General features: G+C 31.8%; 2 protein-coding genes across 8 annotated transcripts; one reads left to right on the top strand and one right to left on the bottom strand.

Annotated features, from left to right (window-relative positions):
• The first annotated feature begins 258 nt into the window (after positions 1 to 258).
• On the top strand, positions 259 to 2637 carry LOC108461851 (protein NOI4). Its single transcript, XM_017761818.2, has 3 exons — positions 259 to 416; positions 2025 to 2207; positions 2345 to 2637. Exons 1-3 carry the CDS (start codon positions 411 to 413, stop codon positions 2387 to 2389), a joined length of 234 nt encoding a protein of 77 aa, XP_017617307.1. The 5' UTR covers positions 259 to 410; the 3' UTR covers positions 2390 to 2637.
• Positions 2638 to 4873: 2236 nt separating this feature from the next.
• Positions 4874 to 8617, bottom strand: LOC108461358 (transcription termination factor MTEF1, chloroplastic). Of its 7 annotated transcripts, none has more exons than XR_008276944.1 (4): positions 8215 to 8613; positions 7201 to 7279; positions 6190 to 6880; positions 4874 to 5688 (listed from the first exon to the last, which is right to left on the bottom strand). XR_008276944.1 is itself a non-coding variant. In XM_053023699.1 (3 exons), the coding sequence occupies exons 2-3, from the start codon at positions 6802 to 6804 to the stop codon at positions 5197 to 5199; spliced, it is 624 nt and encodes a 207-aa protein (XP_052879659.1). In that variant the 5' UTR covers positions 6805 to 6880; positions 8215 to 8617; the 3' UTR covers positions 4874 to 5196. The 7 variants fall into 7 exon arrangements, 4 of the variants coding, with proteins under 4 accessions (XP_052879659.1, XP_017616679.1, XP_017616678.1 ...); XR_008276945.1 differs by having other exon boundaries at positions 4874 to 5609; positions 8215 to 8610; XM_053023699.1 differs by lacking the exon at positions 7201 to 7279 and having other exon boundaries at positions 4874 to 5205; positions 8215 to 8617.
• Between the last annotated feature and the right edge of the window lie 5826 nt (positions 8618 to 14443).

Genomic DNA, 14443 nt, shown 5'->3' with positions numbered 1-14443 from the left:
AAAATATCAAAATTAGTAATTACTTTTTTTAAAGAAAAAAAAATTAATTAAATTATCCTCAAAACTCTAAATTGGTGAACAGCGCCAGCAAATCATTTGTCAACATCTGTCACAGCGCCGTTTGCCAGCTCATCTTACCGTTCCCCGTTATTTGTGCACCTTCCACGTCATCATTCACGGTTCCACTGACGGCTCAATTTAACCCTTCCGTTAACCGTCAAAGCTAACGTGGTTTACCCCAATTCCGTTATATATTATTTTTTTCCTGTCCTTCCTCTTTTCTAATTCACATTTTCTCGTCTAAAAAATTTCATTTTTTTTCCTTTCTCTTTATAAGCTATCATTCTCTCTCTCTCTCTCTCTCTCTCTCTCTCTATCATTACGAGAAGGGGTTTCTCTTTCAAGAATTCATGTCGGTATGTAATCACTTTTTGTTTTTGTTTTTAAAAAATCCGTTTAAATTTGTTGAAAAAAAGGTTTAGTTTTGTTGTTTGGTTTGATTTTCTTGTTTGTGATGGTTTTGAGCTTTTGAGATTGTTTTGATTCATTTGTTTTTGGGTTTTTGATTCTATTTTTTATTGTATTTTCCCTTTAAAAAAGAATCAAGCTTGATGTTGTTGCTAATCATAGCGTTTTTTTAAAAGGCACGTTTTTAGTGTATTATTAAAAATTTACCCTGTTTTATATGCTTTTTTGTTTCTGTTTTTCTTTGACGAGTTTTGCTGGAAACTGGTTTTGAGCTTTTCCTTTTATTTAAACTGATGAATTGTATACCATTTGAGCGAGTTCCTTCTGTAATAGCATGATTTATGGTGGGAAATTTGTTTTCTTTTTAAATGTAATTTTATTCCATTAGAACTTTGGAGGATGGAATTTAGATTCATATTGAATGAAAATGGAATGCATTAGGAAATGGCTGAGTTAGAATATTGATTAGCTTTTTTTGGGAATGTTTTGATGCTCTAATAGCTTCATCATTGATGTCATAAGCCTATAAGTTTGTTCATGTTCTGAAGTGAATGAAATTTTCTATCCACCACATAATTAGAGAGTTCTTTCTGAGATCTATGGCAATGATTCTCCCCAAAGTTGTGACCTAATTTATGCTGGGATTTCCATGAATTGATATAATTTTGATTGTTAGCATATGTCACTTCGAGTTCGACTTTTTGGCCGATTCCTTTTTTATCTTGTTTTTAAGATAAGCGAAGCTTTTCACTGCATTTCATGTTATATGCTTTTATATGGTAACTTTTTCATTTCCTTCAATGATTATTGTGATTTGTACAATTATTGCTTACTGTAAAGATTCTGCTTTACCTGTGTAATTGGTTGTATTGTTGCTATCTCGGTTTGTCTTTTTATTTTCACTGTTGTACCCACCAAGCATCTCCCTGTGAATAATAATAGTCACCAGTCAGTCATTGTATAGTTGTATAAAACAGTTCGTTTCATGAACCATTTATGATTGTTTTTGTTAGGCATATCCTACTTTTAAGAAATATTGAATGCTTGTAATCTTAGACCCAGTTTTATTTTCGGTTTGTGTAAGTGATCAATAACCAGTGTTTGGTTAATTTTAAACATGGACCAAGGTCTGTTTAGGCCCTACAAATGAGATATAATAATTCAAATTCAAAATGGTACCTGACTGCGGAAAGATCGCCTTCCGCATTGCTAAGCATGACAATTGATTTTGCAGTTGTTAAATAAAGTATACTTTTAAGCTGAAACTGATGTTAGAGCCTGCTAGTGTCAAGGAAACTTTTCTGGCATTTAGAGGTCGGATTGTCTCAGTGATGTTATTTCTATTTGTAGTTTAGCTAATGAAGTGGTTGCTTGTTCGGACCAAAATAGATCGACCATTGTGTTTTGATTTCAAGAAATTTACAAGTCTATAATGACCTGGAAGTGAAAAACATCTATCTGTAGTTTGCTACTCTGATGTTTTGTATATCTATCTACCTACTGTGATCACAAGGACCTTCATTTGAGCGTTAAACTTTTTCTTTTTTCCCTGATAGGAAAAGGGTCGGCCTTTGCCAAAATTTGGTGAATGGGATGTCAATGATCCTGCATCAGCTGAGGGATTTACTGTGATCTTTAACAAGGCGAGGGACGAGAAGAAAACAGGTGGCAAACCCGAATCACCATCAGGAGGTGATCCTCATGTTAAGCCTGGAGCGGATCCCAGCAAAACCCAGCCTGTAAGTAATCTCTAACGTAGGAGTGACTCATAATCAACGACAGTTTGTGTGAATGTGGCACCATTTTCATCATTATGATTGTTACAGACTGTTTCTATTCTCGATTTTTATGCTGACATGATGGTTTGTTTCCCCAGAAAAAATGGCTTTGCTGCATGCACGCCCCGCCTGCGGAATCTTGAAGTGATCCTGCCCGTATAAGAGCTTTTCCACAAGTATGTTCAAAACCCCACCAACCTAAACAAGATAGAATCTATGGGGCTGAATAAACCCTTCTATATATATATATATTACTTATTTTTATATATATTTTGTGGTGTAAAATTAAATTTTGGTGGGATGAAATGAAAGAACAAAGAATGTATCTATATATGTACTGAATTGATGGGTTATATATTATTAGAAGCGGAGTTATTTCTTGTCTTTGATATGTTATGAGAGTTATTGGCGGTTGAGACTAGGAGATTCAAGCTTAAGCTATAAATATTTTGATTTAGACTCTGACTCACATAATTTTATCAACCTTTATATTATTCAGTTGAGTCTGATACCACTAAAATTATAAAATAAATAATAATTTGATTTTTAAAATTAAAATTAAAAAACCCACAATTAGTTTAGCTTTTTATATAATGTTTTCTATCTTTTAATCTATAATAATATATATAAAAACAAACATGAGTTTAGATAAATTTTGAACTAATTTTATTGTTAATTATATTATTAAATTGATATTAGAATAATAATTTATTGGTATAATTATGTGATAATAATAAAAATAATATTAATTAAATATTAATTAGGGTTAATATGTGAATTTGTTTAAAAATACCTAGTTGGTAGTTAAAACTTATATTTTGTCATGTTTGTTAGTTTATACTGACATGGCATTTATAACTAATCCAAAGGTGATATGTGATAATCTTTAGTATGACGTAAATTTAACAAAAATTAAAAACTTTAAATGTAAATAAATTAATAAAAAATATAATCTTTTCAGTATCAAGAATGGACTTAGACAAACAATTGTTCAAATATATCTAAAGTTAGATACTTATTTGTTGAGATTCATGCTAGATGTATTTTTTGTAAGTTTATCTATATATATTTTTTATAAAAGATCCAATTATCTATATTGTTATTATTTTGAAATTAAAAAATATTTTTAAAAAATTGAAATATATAACTTAATAAAAATATAAAAGGTTTTTATATCGGTAATAAACCTAAACAAATACTTGTCTAGAGTCAAATGCATTTGAACAACCGTTTGTCAAGGTTCATTGTAAATGTGCTTTCTAGTTGTTTTAAATATTTATATAAATTTTAAAATTTTAAAATATATTTCAAAATATTATAAGTATTTATATATTTTTAACTGTATATATTTTTGAAATTTATAAACTTATATATATTATAACAAAAGTTTAAGAGAAAAGCTTATGTGGACAATTTATTATGGTGAGACGTGGATTATTCAAAATTTTAAGTTAATTAATAGTTTTAAAAGTGGTGATAAGTAAAAAGTCGTTTAAAAATTTGGATTATTCTAGGTTTAATATTTGCAATTCCTAATAAGTTTAATAATACATAAATTAATGTGTTTTTTAAAAAAAACTTTCATTTAATATAATTATGGTATGTTTAAAACTGTTTTTATCGTTTTAATTATGGACAGAAGAATAAAACAATTACATTTAAAAAAAAAAATTTATGCGGCGACTTTTAAAACAATTCCTCATATTTAAGTGTTGATGACTAATGTCAAATACTGGAAAAACTTGATGCAGGCTTTAATGAAAAATGAAACAGATATGTTTATTCACTACTAAAACTGATAAAATATTAAATCAGTCGAATGGAGGATCATGATTCCACAAATATAAATATTAAAAACCTTATTGCAGGACAAACTATTAAGGGATGTTGCATCTTCATTTTACACGACTGGGGCTTGCATTCCTAAAAATTAAATTGCATAAACAAATTTAATTAACAATAAAATTATAGTATTCAAAATATACAGACTATATACTTCACAATATTTTTAACGGTTTTTTTCTTATTAATGTGTTTTATAAAAAGTTTAGATTAAATTTTGTAATAATTGTTATTTATGTTGAGTACATGAATATTGTTGAAATTTGAGATGAATGATCTTGAAAAAACAAAATTATTTCATATCCACCAATCAACTTATATAGAAAAAATCTTAAAAAATTTTACACAGATAAAACACATACGTTAAGTATCTAATGGTTGTAAGATTACTATATGTTAATAAAAGGCCATTTTGTCCTTGCGAAAATGATAAATAGTTTCTTAGTCCTCCGCTACTATATCTAAATAAATAGTTTCTTAGTCCTCCGCTACTATATCTAAATGCTATAGGACCATTGGTGTATCTTGCAAATAGCAGACGGCTTGATAAAATATTCGTTTTAAGCTTGTTAGCAAAATTTAATTCTTCTTGAACATATAGACAGTAGAATAAAATTAAACATGTGTTTAGTTATTTCAAAGGAATCGAGTTAAAATGAGAATTCAACTTAAAATAATAAAAGTTTAATGGGAATATATAAAAATAGTAATTCATTATAACTTCAATAAGTTTATAATTTCTAATGACTTTTTTTTTTTTTAGATTTTATATAATTATTTAAAAATTTCTAGAATTACACATATTATATTTCGAAATTTAAGTGATGATACCTCTTAAGCTGATTACAAAGTAGAATTAAAATGAACAACCTAAAAATAACAAGGCCAAAGTTGAGGGAACTAAAAGTTGCTTTTTATCCCTTTGATTAAGGGCATGAAACACAAATGCTTGCTTCAACGGTTCCCTTTCAGTTTTTCATTCTACTAGAAATTTATAGACTACAAGCTGGCCTATGCCCTCACAACGCAATTTCAACTACTTAACACCACCACAAAACAGCATGAGCCATCTTAATTTCATAGATATGCTCCATGACTGGATGAAAACTCAAGTTTTCTGCAGATGAGAGGCAGGGTTTCAACTCACTTATTCTCCAAATATATGTAAAAAAATGCCTTTGGTTATTATGTATCATGCCAAAACCTAGGCTTGACTTCCTTTTGACACACAGCTAAACCATTTGAATATGAGAATGAATGTAAGGCCTAAGGCAATCAAAGACTTCTATTTACAGCAGCAAGTTATACTATATTAACCTGTAGGAGAAAAGTGAGAAAATATCAAATTATCCCTCAAATGAATACTTTCCAGCAACAAATACCCAAGCAAAACTAGCTTTAACATCAAAAACTATTTCAAAGACTGTCACTCGATCTAAATTTTACTCATGCCACTCATCTTCATTTTTATCTACTTTGGGTGCTTTCAGATGGCTGGGAGGCGGTTCCACCATGCTATACCTGCATTTCATGATTTGTGACTTTAAAACTGCATTTAGATTCTCAGTGGGAGGGATTCCTACCGTGCCATCCATTGCAGCTTTAAATTGAAACACACAAGAATGGAGCCAACCACATAAAAAAATCAATTTTTTTTTTCACTGTACGTTGAATCATAGAATTAAATATCACAAGCTTTTGCACACCATAAAGGAGACCCCTTCAATGGTAAGGTGGAATTACAACAAACCTCTAATCTACTGCGGAACTCAACTTCACTTGTCTTTAACAAAGCAGGCAAAGGAAAACAAACCCCTTTTTCAACACAAATTTGGTGCCTTGGCTTTATCCTATTTTCCAAGCTAAAAGAAAAATACTGAGGGAACTCTCTAATTTCTCTCAAATCCCTCCCCATTTCCACCATAAAATAATTTAATTTCAGCTCGTAGTTTTCCTTAATACTGTAATTAAACAGTGGAGGAAATCTACAGAACATCGATATTGTTTGTCTGTGAGAAAATCCGATTTTTTGGAAGTAATCGATTCGAGGGATCAGTTTATTTTCCACACTGCAAGTCAGTAAGGAAGTGTGCTTTTTTACCTCAGAGATTCCGATGCTTTGTAGGAAATATAGGGTGGGACGGAGCTGAGTCTCCACATTGCATGCGAGTAATCTGGGCCGTCTGTTGATAACTTTCTTTAAGTCGGAGCCGTTGACGTGCACTTCGCGAAGAAGGAAAGTGAAGATAGGGAGGAGAGAAGTTGATTTCACGGTTAGGATATGGGGGCACATGGAGAGGATTCGGCGTAGCTCGAGTGTCGTGAAGCTCATGGAGGCTAGAAAATCAACGGTTGATTTCAGATCATGGAGAGAAGCAAATATGATGGGAGGGTGGTGTTGGATCAGGGAGAAGAAATCAAGTCCTATGGACTCGAGGTAAAGCATTTTCTCTTGGAAGTCAGAGTGGGAGTTTGGTGGTGGCATTGGTGGTGGCGGAGAAGTGGAAGGGATTTGGGGGATTTTGGGATGGGGTTTGGGAGGTAGAGAAGTGGGGGTGATTGTTCTAGAAGAAAAAGTAGGGAAATGGAGGTTTTTGGGGCGAGAAAGTAGGGGGAAATCATGGTGGTGGGGGGGAAGTAAGGGAGGGAAAGGGTTGTTTTTGGGGAGGAAAGGGAGTGTGTCTTGCATGGCGTGTGAGAGAGAGATGAGTGACATCACATATAAGTGGACACTTCAAATCACCAAAGCCACCCAAATTTCTATCTGTTTGAACCCAGGCAAGGAGAGGGAACTGCATAAAGAATAACCTGAGGTTAAGTTTTATATATCTCGGATGCAATGACACATGCTAAACTATAATGCACAAACATCATTAGAAAATTACAGATGCAGATGCTGCTACAAAATAACTATAATCTAAGCTATTATAAACACAATTACAAAGACTTTAAGAGAAAACTAAAATGCTGAGCACCAACGTAGCCCTTACTAGAATGCAGTGTTTACTGGAGATCATGCAACTTTCGAATTGATAAAGTAAACAAATCTTTAATTGATTGTGGATAACTAATCACTCATTGATACAACGCTTTTCAGTGACAACGAACTTACCACATTGTCGATAGGAACACTAATATTTCCGTGTTTAACTTCACAAATTCTTCATTACAGTCACTGAAAGCAGTAATCTCTGCACTAATAAGGAAATTGGAGAGGTAAAAGTACAAATAAGAATCTACTACCATATAAAACTTCAGCTTAAATGTTCAGATCGATCTATCTTGTTCTAAACTAGCAACTACGAATAGAATGCAACACATTCAATGAAAAATAACATCACTAAGACAATCCAACTTCTAAATGCCAGAAATTCGGCCAAAAATTCGAACTTGAAGACATAACTAACAATCAAAATAATGTCAAGTAAAGGAAATCCAAGTATAAATTAGGTCACATCTTCGGAAACAAACATCGCCATAGATATCAGAAAGAACTCTAATTACTTGGTGGACAAAAAATTTCATCTACTTCAGAATATGAACAAATTTATAGGCTTATGACATCAATGATCAACCTATCAAATACGGATTAGAATATCAAACAATCCCAACAAAAGCTAATCCGTAGTCTAACTCTTCTCAAAGAACTTCAAGCTCACTCCTTACTGACCTGATTCAACAATCAGCACAAGCTACATTTTCAACAATTAATTAAAGTTTTCGGGTTCCTAATAAGACCAAGATTCTGAAATCACGTAACGGATCCCATTTTCATTCAATATGAATCTAAATTCCAATTTCTGAAGTTCTAATGGAAATCAAGTTATTACACAAGGAATTCGCTCAAATGGTATACAATTCATCAGTTTAAACAAAAGAAAAAGCTCAAAACCAGTTTCCAGAAAAACTCATCAAAGAAAAATAAACCTTCGGTTAGAAAAAACATCAAGCTTGATTCTTTTTCGAAGGAAAGGGAAAATACAATAAAACCAAGAATCACAAAAACTCAAACACATTAATCAAAACAATCCCAAAAGCTCAAAACCATTAAAAACAAGAGGAAAACAAAACTAAAACTTTTTTCAACAAATTTAAACAGAAATTATAAACAAAATTGATTACATACCGAGATGAATTGTTGAGAGAAAACTTATTGTTGTGATGATAGAGAGAGATGAAAATCATAGCTTCTTAGAGACAGAAAGAGAGAAAATGGAGGGAAAGTAAGGGAAAATGATGGTGTTTAGGGTGGCGGTGGCGGGAAAGGATTGTTTTTAGGAGGCGAGAGGAATGTGTGTTGCATGGTGTGTGGGCGTGTACATTGCCGGCTATTTGTGAGTGGCGCTTCCTTTTTCTGGTTCGGGAAGAAACACACACAGAGATGAGAGAGAAAGAGGATAAGGCTTCAAAAATTTTATGACTTGAAGATCATCTCCCAGATTGCCTATCTCAAAGTCTGGATTTCTAAAGGCAGTTCTTCAGGTTCCGACAAATTTGGCCTACCTGATTGGGCCATCATAGTCAATCTGACTTCACCCCAACTTCCTTGGTTCAATTTACAACCCATAAGCCCAATTTTGTACAAGCCTTTTCTTTAAGGAAGAGTTTCTTTTTTTTTCAACTTGATATTTGAGACGAATAAAAATTTAATGACTATTGACCCAAAAAAAATGTTTTTTTTTCGGGGGTAAATTTTGCAGACCAAGCTACGGCCATGAGAAAGAGATGAAAGATTAGAGGCACAAACTGCCCGCTGTTTGGTTTCTTTTTTGAGCCACCAATTGTCCCTTGCTTGATGATGAATTGTGATGGATTTGAGAAGCGATTGGATGTCTTCAATAGTTGGTTTGAGCTTCCAACCTACAATATTGCGCTTAATAATTAAATTAATATATCTATTATCCTTGTCGAGGAGACCACAACGATCAACATTTTTAGATTTGAGTAATAATGGAATAGATAACAAAGTGAAGATTAGAGGTTATAGCTTTTGCCAAAAATCAACTGAGACCCATCAGGTTCTTGTACAATCACTGCCCCACCTTTGACGAATAATGGAGATATTTATGCAAAGTGGAAGAAGATGCGGTTCCAATCAGGGGCGGAGCTAGAATAACTTTTTAGGGAAGGCTGAATGAAATTTTAATTTTTTATAGTTTATATTTTTATAATTTTTAAAATATTAAATCTAATTTTTATAATATTAGTGGGGTCAAAGTGTTATTTTACTTTTACTAATTTAAAATTTTAAAAAAATTTAGTGGGCTTAAATAGAAATTTTCTATTTTAGGGGAGCCGAGGCCCATACCAGCCCCCTAGATTCGCCTCTAATTCTAATCTCATGAATCTAGATATACATGGTTGAGAGACAGTTAGTGAGTCTTCATTGAAAGAGAGAAGGATAGATTGGACAAAATCATTAATCTTGATAATTCCTCCAAGGATCAACATTATTGAAAATGAGCTCATTCCTAAATTTCTAGACAATCCAGAGGGTACTAGCAACAAGAGTGTAAAATCTTCTGGATTCCTAAGTAATAATATCCTTATGTTTGAGCAAGCGGAGGATCTAAAAAGAGATAGTAGGGATATGATTAGAATTAGAGCGAAAAGACAACGACGAACCAAACCAAACAGCTTTAGCAAAGTAACATTCAAAGAAAAGGTGTTCAAAGGTTTATATGTGATTAAGATAGATCGGGCAACAAACATCATCCTTAGAAAGACATCTAAAGAGGTCTTTAGCAAGAAGGCAATTGTTATAGAGCTTCTAAAGAAAAAGAGTTATTTTGAATAGAAGTTTGCGTAGCCAAAGTTGCTTCCATATTATTTTAAGATCATGAAGGGTGGAAGAAGATTGATTCCTTCTAGAAAGTATCCAAGAGATAGGAGAAATCATATTCTAATTATATTTGTTCTATTTAGTATAATGTTTAGAACTATCCATAATTCCTCCCATAAATAGGCAGATATTACGATTCAGCACACTTGAACCCATGTCCTCTTGTATTGACAACAATGATCATACTAATTGAACTAATATTCAATCGAGAATTTTATAAAATTTAAAAATATGACATATTCTACTTTAACAAAATACCTATAGTATTATATCCGTACAAAGCGTAAACTTAACATATAAAAAACACACAAAATCTAAGCAAAAAATCTAAATTAGATGGTTATTGGTGATAATTTTCTTAATAAATTGTGTACCAAAACAATATATTTTATATAAAAAATAAAGTAGCACCATATATCTTTTCCAACTAAAGTTCACAATAAATAATTTTTCCAAACTATTAAGGGTTTACAGCATTCTTTTAAAATATATATATGACATAATTATGGGCCACCATAATACAACACATATATAATACATTAATAGTAGAATCAAGTAATTGTTGTTAAATGCTTACAAATAATGTTAAATGATATGATAAAAATAAATAAATCAAACATGTGAAATAGAATTAACTTTATGAGTAAGAACTGTGTGATTGATAAGAAAATAAAAGAAAAAAATATAAAAGTGAGGAAATTATTTTTGAGTTTGTTTGTTCATAAGAATATAGGTATAAAATTATTTGATTGTTGAGAAAATAAATACAAATGACAAATTTTCAAGGTGTTGGAAACTTGGGATTATATTTCCTTCCATGAAGAATATAATATTATATTGGCTTGATCGCTAAAGCAAAACTTTGACAGACTTATTTGAAGTATTTTTATAACTCATTTGACCTGTTTATTTGAAGAAAAACAAAAGCAAATGGAAAAAGTAATGGAGTAGAAACTATCAAATATAATTTCTTATATTTTTAACTTAATTAAATAGTAGTATAGAGAAGAAAGTTCAATTCCAGAAAGACTGGAATTCTTAATTTTCCTATTTACACGACCAAATTTATAAGTTTAGGTAGCTGTCGTGCCTTTGTGCACGCACAATTATAAAATAAATAGAAAGGGGGAGTTTTTAGTTGATAAAGAAAAGAAAAAAAAAACAGAATTATGATTGCAAAAATAAATTTAAGGAAATTAAATTATATTGGTGAATCAAATATATTAATGTTTAGCCTCAGCCTTGGTACACTCCAAAATCGAATTGATGCTTAAAAAACAGATTTTTCCTTCCAAACGTTTAGTTGGTTATAGCGATAAAAAACGCCCCAACCGCCAATTTTTTCTCATGTAGTTGGCTCCGGTACAACCTGCAAACCAACACTTACTGATTATCTAACCACATAACACGTGTCCGCAATTTAAGATTGCAGCAGCCTTGTGATCTAGAAAAATCCAATTCGAATTAACGGCCTCAACTGTGTGGATTGTTTAAATTCAATTACTATCTCCTTTGACGAAATCCAACTAGTTTTTTCCAATTGAACACGGCAACTTGTTCGCGGGAATTAGAACTCGGGAGACGACCGTCTCGTTTTCCCAATTGTACGCCAATACAACTCCCACCCAACGTGCACTTTGAGCTGAAATTGGATCAACTTTAAGGGACGATTGTGACTATCCTATATACCGAAGAAATAGTGAATACCGTGTTGAAAGGTTTTTTAATGTGGGTTCATATCTCACGATTTATTTTTGAAATGATAACTGGACTAAAACTAAAAAGAAATTAGTTGAACATAAAACTAATCATGCTCTGTTGATTTACGGGAAGGAATTTAATGGTAATAATGGAGGATGAGAAGGAGGAAGGACTTAGGGTGCAATTGAACTAAAAGTGTAAGAAATAAGGAAAATAAAATGAAATGGTAAATTGCTCACAAACTTGCTCTAGACGCAGGAAAGAGAAAAGAAATAAATTGCTTTTATTCAATTTCGAGTGTATTTTTCAAAGCCACAATATAAGGGATTTATATATATTTTATATGCTAAATTTAGCTTAATTCATCTAACAATTAATCACATCAAGTTAGATTTTATATCAGATTTTTTTTCTAAATCTAGCTTTTACAAAATCAAATAAAAATTTAATTAGCCATAGATTTTTCAAAATTTCAATTCGGCCCCGTTTTATTGTTTGTGCTCCAATTTAGTCCGATTTGCTTGTTAACTTGAATTTTGATACTCTAACTGCTTACATGATAAAATTAAACAAAAATTACAGTCTCAGTAGTAAAATTACCAAAATTGGGTGTATCAAACACACAAATTCAACTTGTTATCAAATCCCCCTACTTAGCCAATGCTTGTCCTCAAGCATGATGTGTATTTTATACTAAAAATTATTTGATAATTTTTTTTTCGAAATCAAATCTCCTTCTTCAATCAAGCATAATGCAAACAATTAAGTATGCAAACAATTAAGTGAATAAAAAAATAAGTAATTCCTAGGTTCAATCAATAAGCATTTTATAAAATTTCAAATATTATGTAAAATTCAACTACTTCACTAAATTTAGGCTTAATCAAATTTGCGGGACAATCGTACTCAATAAAATTTTTTTCCACAAGTTTGAGACATAATCAAATATTTTTACGCGAAATGAGATGACAACCTAAACACCTCACCCCCAGTTACTCATTTGACATGTCCCCAATTAGTTTATTTCTTCTTTCTCAAGGTAGCTCGGTTAGTAGAGTGTTACAAGTTTCAATTTGTCATTCAAATCTTTTTACGCAAAATGAGATGACAACCCAAGCACCTCATCCTGTTACTCAATTTGGTCACATTTCTGAAATCTTCACTCATAACTAAGCCATTAACGTATTTTCTTCTTCTTCTTTTTTTTTTTAACTTAAATGAGATTGAGTACTTTTATTAGGCAAGTTTAAAGAGCCAAATTTTTTTATGAAATATTGACTTAGCCATAACATTTCCAACTCTACAAAATACTTTATTGATCAAAGTAAGCAATAGTTATTCATGAATTACCCAATTATTTAAATAAACTAAGTATAGAAATTGGAAGTTCATTTTCAAAATGAATTAAAGAATAATCTTAGTATATGAATTAACACATGCAAAGAAGAAATAGGATGTCATGTCTTACAAATCCCCTCTACTTAACCCACATTGCCCTCAATGTGCAGTTTTAAAAGAATAAGAAAGAGAAGGGCCAAGTGTACTCCATGTGTATGTTTAATTTGGCAGAGGGTGGTGGAAAATACGACTTTGCAATATAGCTAGGGTATTTGAGATTTGAGCCTCCATCATTATTCCTAGAAAGCAACACATTAAAATAGATTAAATAATAATCTTATTTTTTTATTTTTGACATAAACTAAATCGAATTCAAAATTAAATAAATTAAAATAAATATTTATGGGTTGCCTCCCGAAAAGTGCTTTCGTTTAACATCGTTAGCTTGACGACCTGAGTGTTATTATTTAGTTCCTTGAGAATTAATTCTTCCATCATGTGCAGTTGGAAGTTCTTGTAAAAAGGTTTCAACCTTTGCGTATTGACCTTGAAGCACTTTTCGAATTCCTTCATCATCAGTGGATTGAGGCATATTTGAGCTTTTCCATTCGGATTTGCCTTTTCCTCTATTAGAATCTTTAAATGTCCCAGTAACGGTTTGAGTTCCAATTTTGGGGCCTGCAAAATGGAAGACAAAAGTTTAGTTTACAAAGGAGACAATTCAAAATTTTTACTTTGACTTCTAGGAAACTGTGGTGCCTCCATGAAAATGACAACTTCACGAATTGGTTTCTTGATCACCACCAATTCCTCTAGTTTTTCCAACGTGTCGATATCTAAACTCCTGCAAAGTACAGTTTGTAATTTTCAAAATGTAACGTTGTCAAGGGTTCAATAATATCAATACTAGAGACATTCGTCATTGTACTGGGGTGGCCCATCGCCTCATAAACATTACATTTGACCACTTCACCGTCAAATTCCATAGTTAGAGTTTCAATTCAAACATTAATTTTCGTACGTGAGGTGCTTAAGAATGGTATTTTGAGTAAAATATCCGAGGAATTTTTCGAGTTGTCATACTCCAATTTGATGATGTAAAAATCTGTAAGAAAATTAGTGATACACAACTGACCTATCTGCCAATTGAATGATCACCCCTGTTTCTTTCAAATGACCTGTGTTTAGAAATTTAAAAATAGATAGAGGCATAATGTTAATCAGTGCACCTAAATCACACATGGCTTTCTTTATGCCAACATTACCTATTTTACAAGATATAGAAAGCATACATTAGTCCTTACAATTGGGAGAAATTTTCTTTTGTAGAACCGTAGAGATGTTTTCTTCTATATTTACCCATTCATTACCTTGAAGTTTCTTCTTAGTAGTGCATAATTCTTGTAACACCCCAAACTCGGCCTAAAAGTTTAGACCGAATTTGGAATGCTACATTGATCACCAAAGTGACCGT

Source organism: Gossypium arboreum, chromosome 13 (genome assembly GCF_025698485.1).
Source record: "Gossypium arboreum isolate Shixiya-1 chromosome 13, ASM2569848v2, whole genome shotgun sequence".
Taxonomy (NCBI): Eukaryota; Viridiplantae; Streptophyta; class Magnoliopsida; order Malvales; family Malvaceae; genus Gossypium; species Gossypium arboreum.
This window is presented reverse-complemented; position numbering and strand designations above follow the sequence as displayed.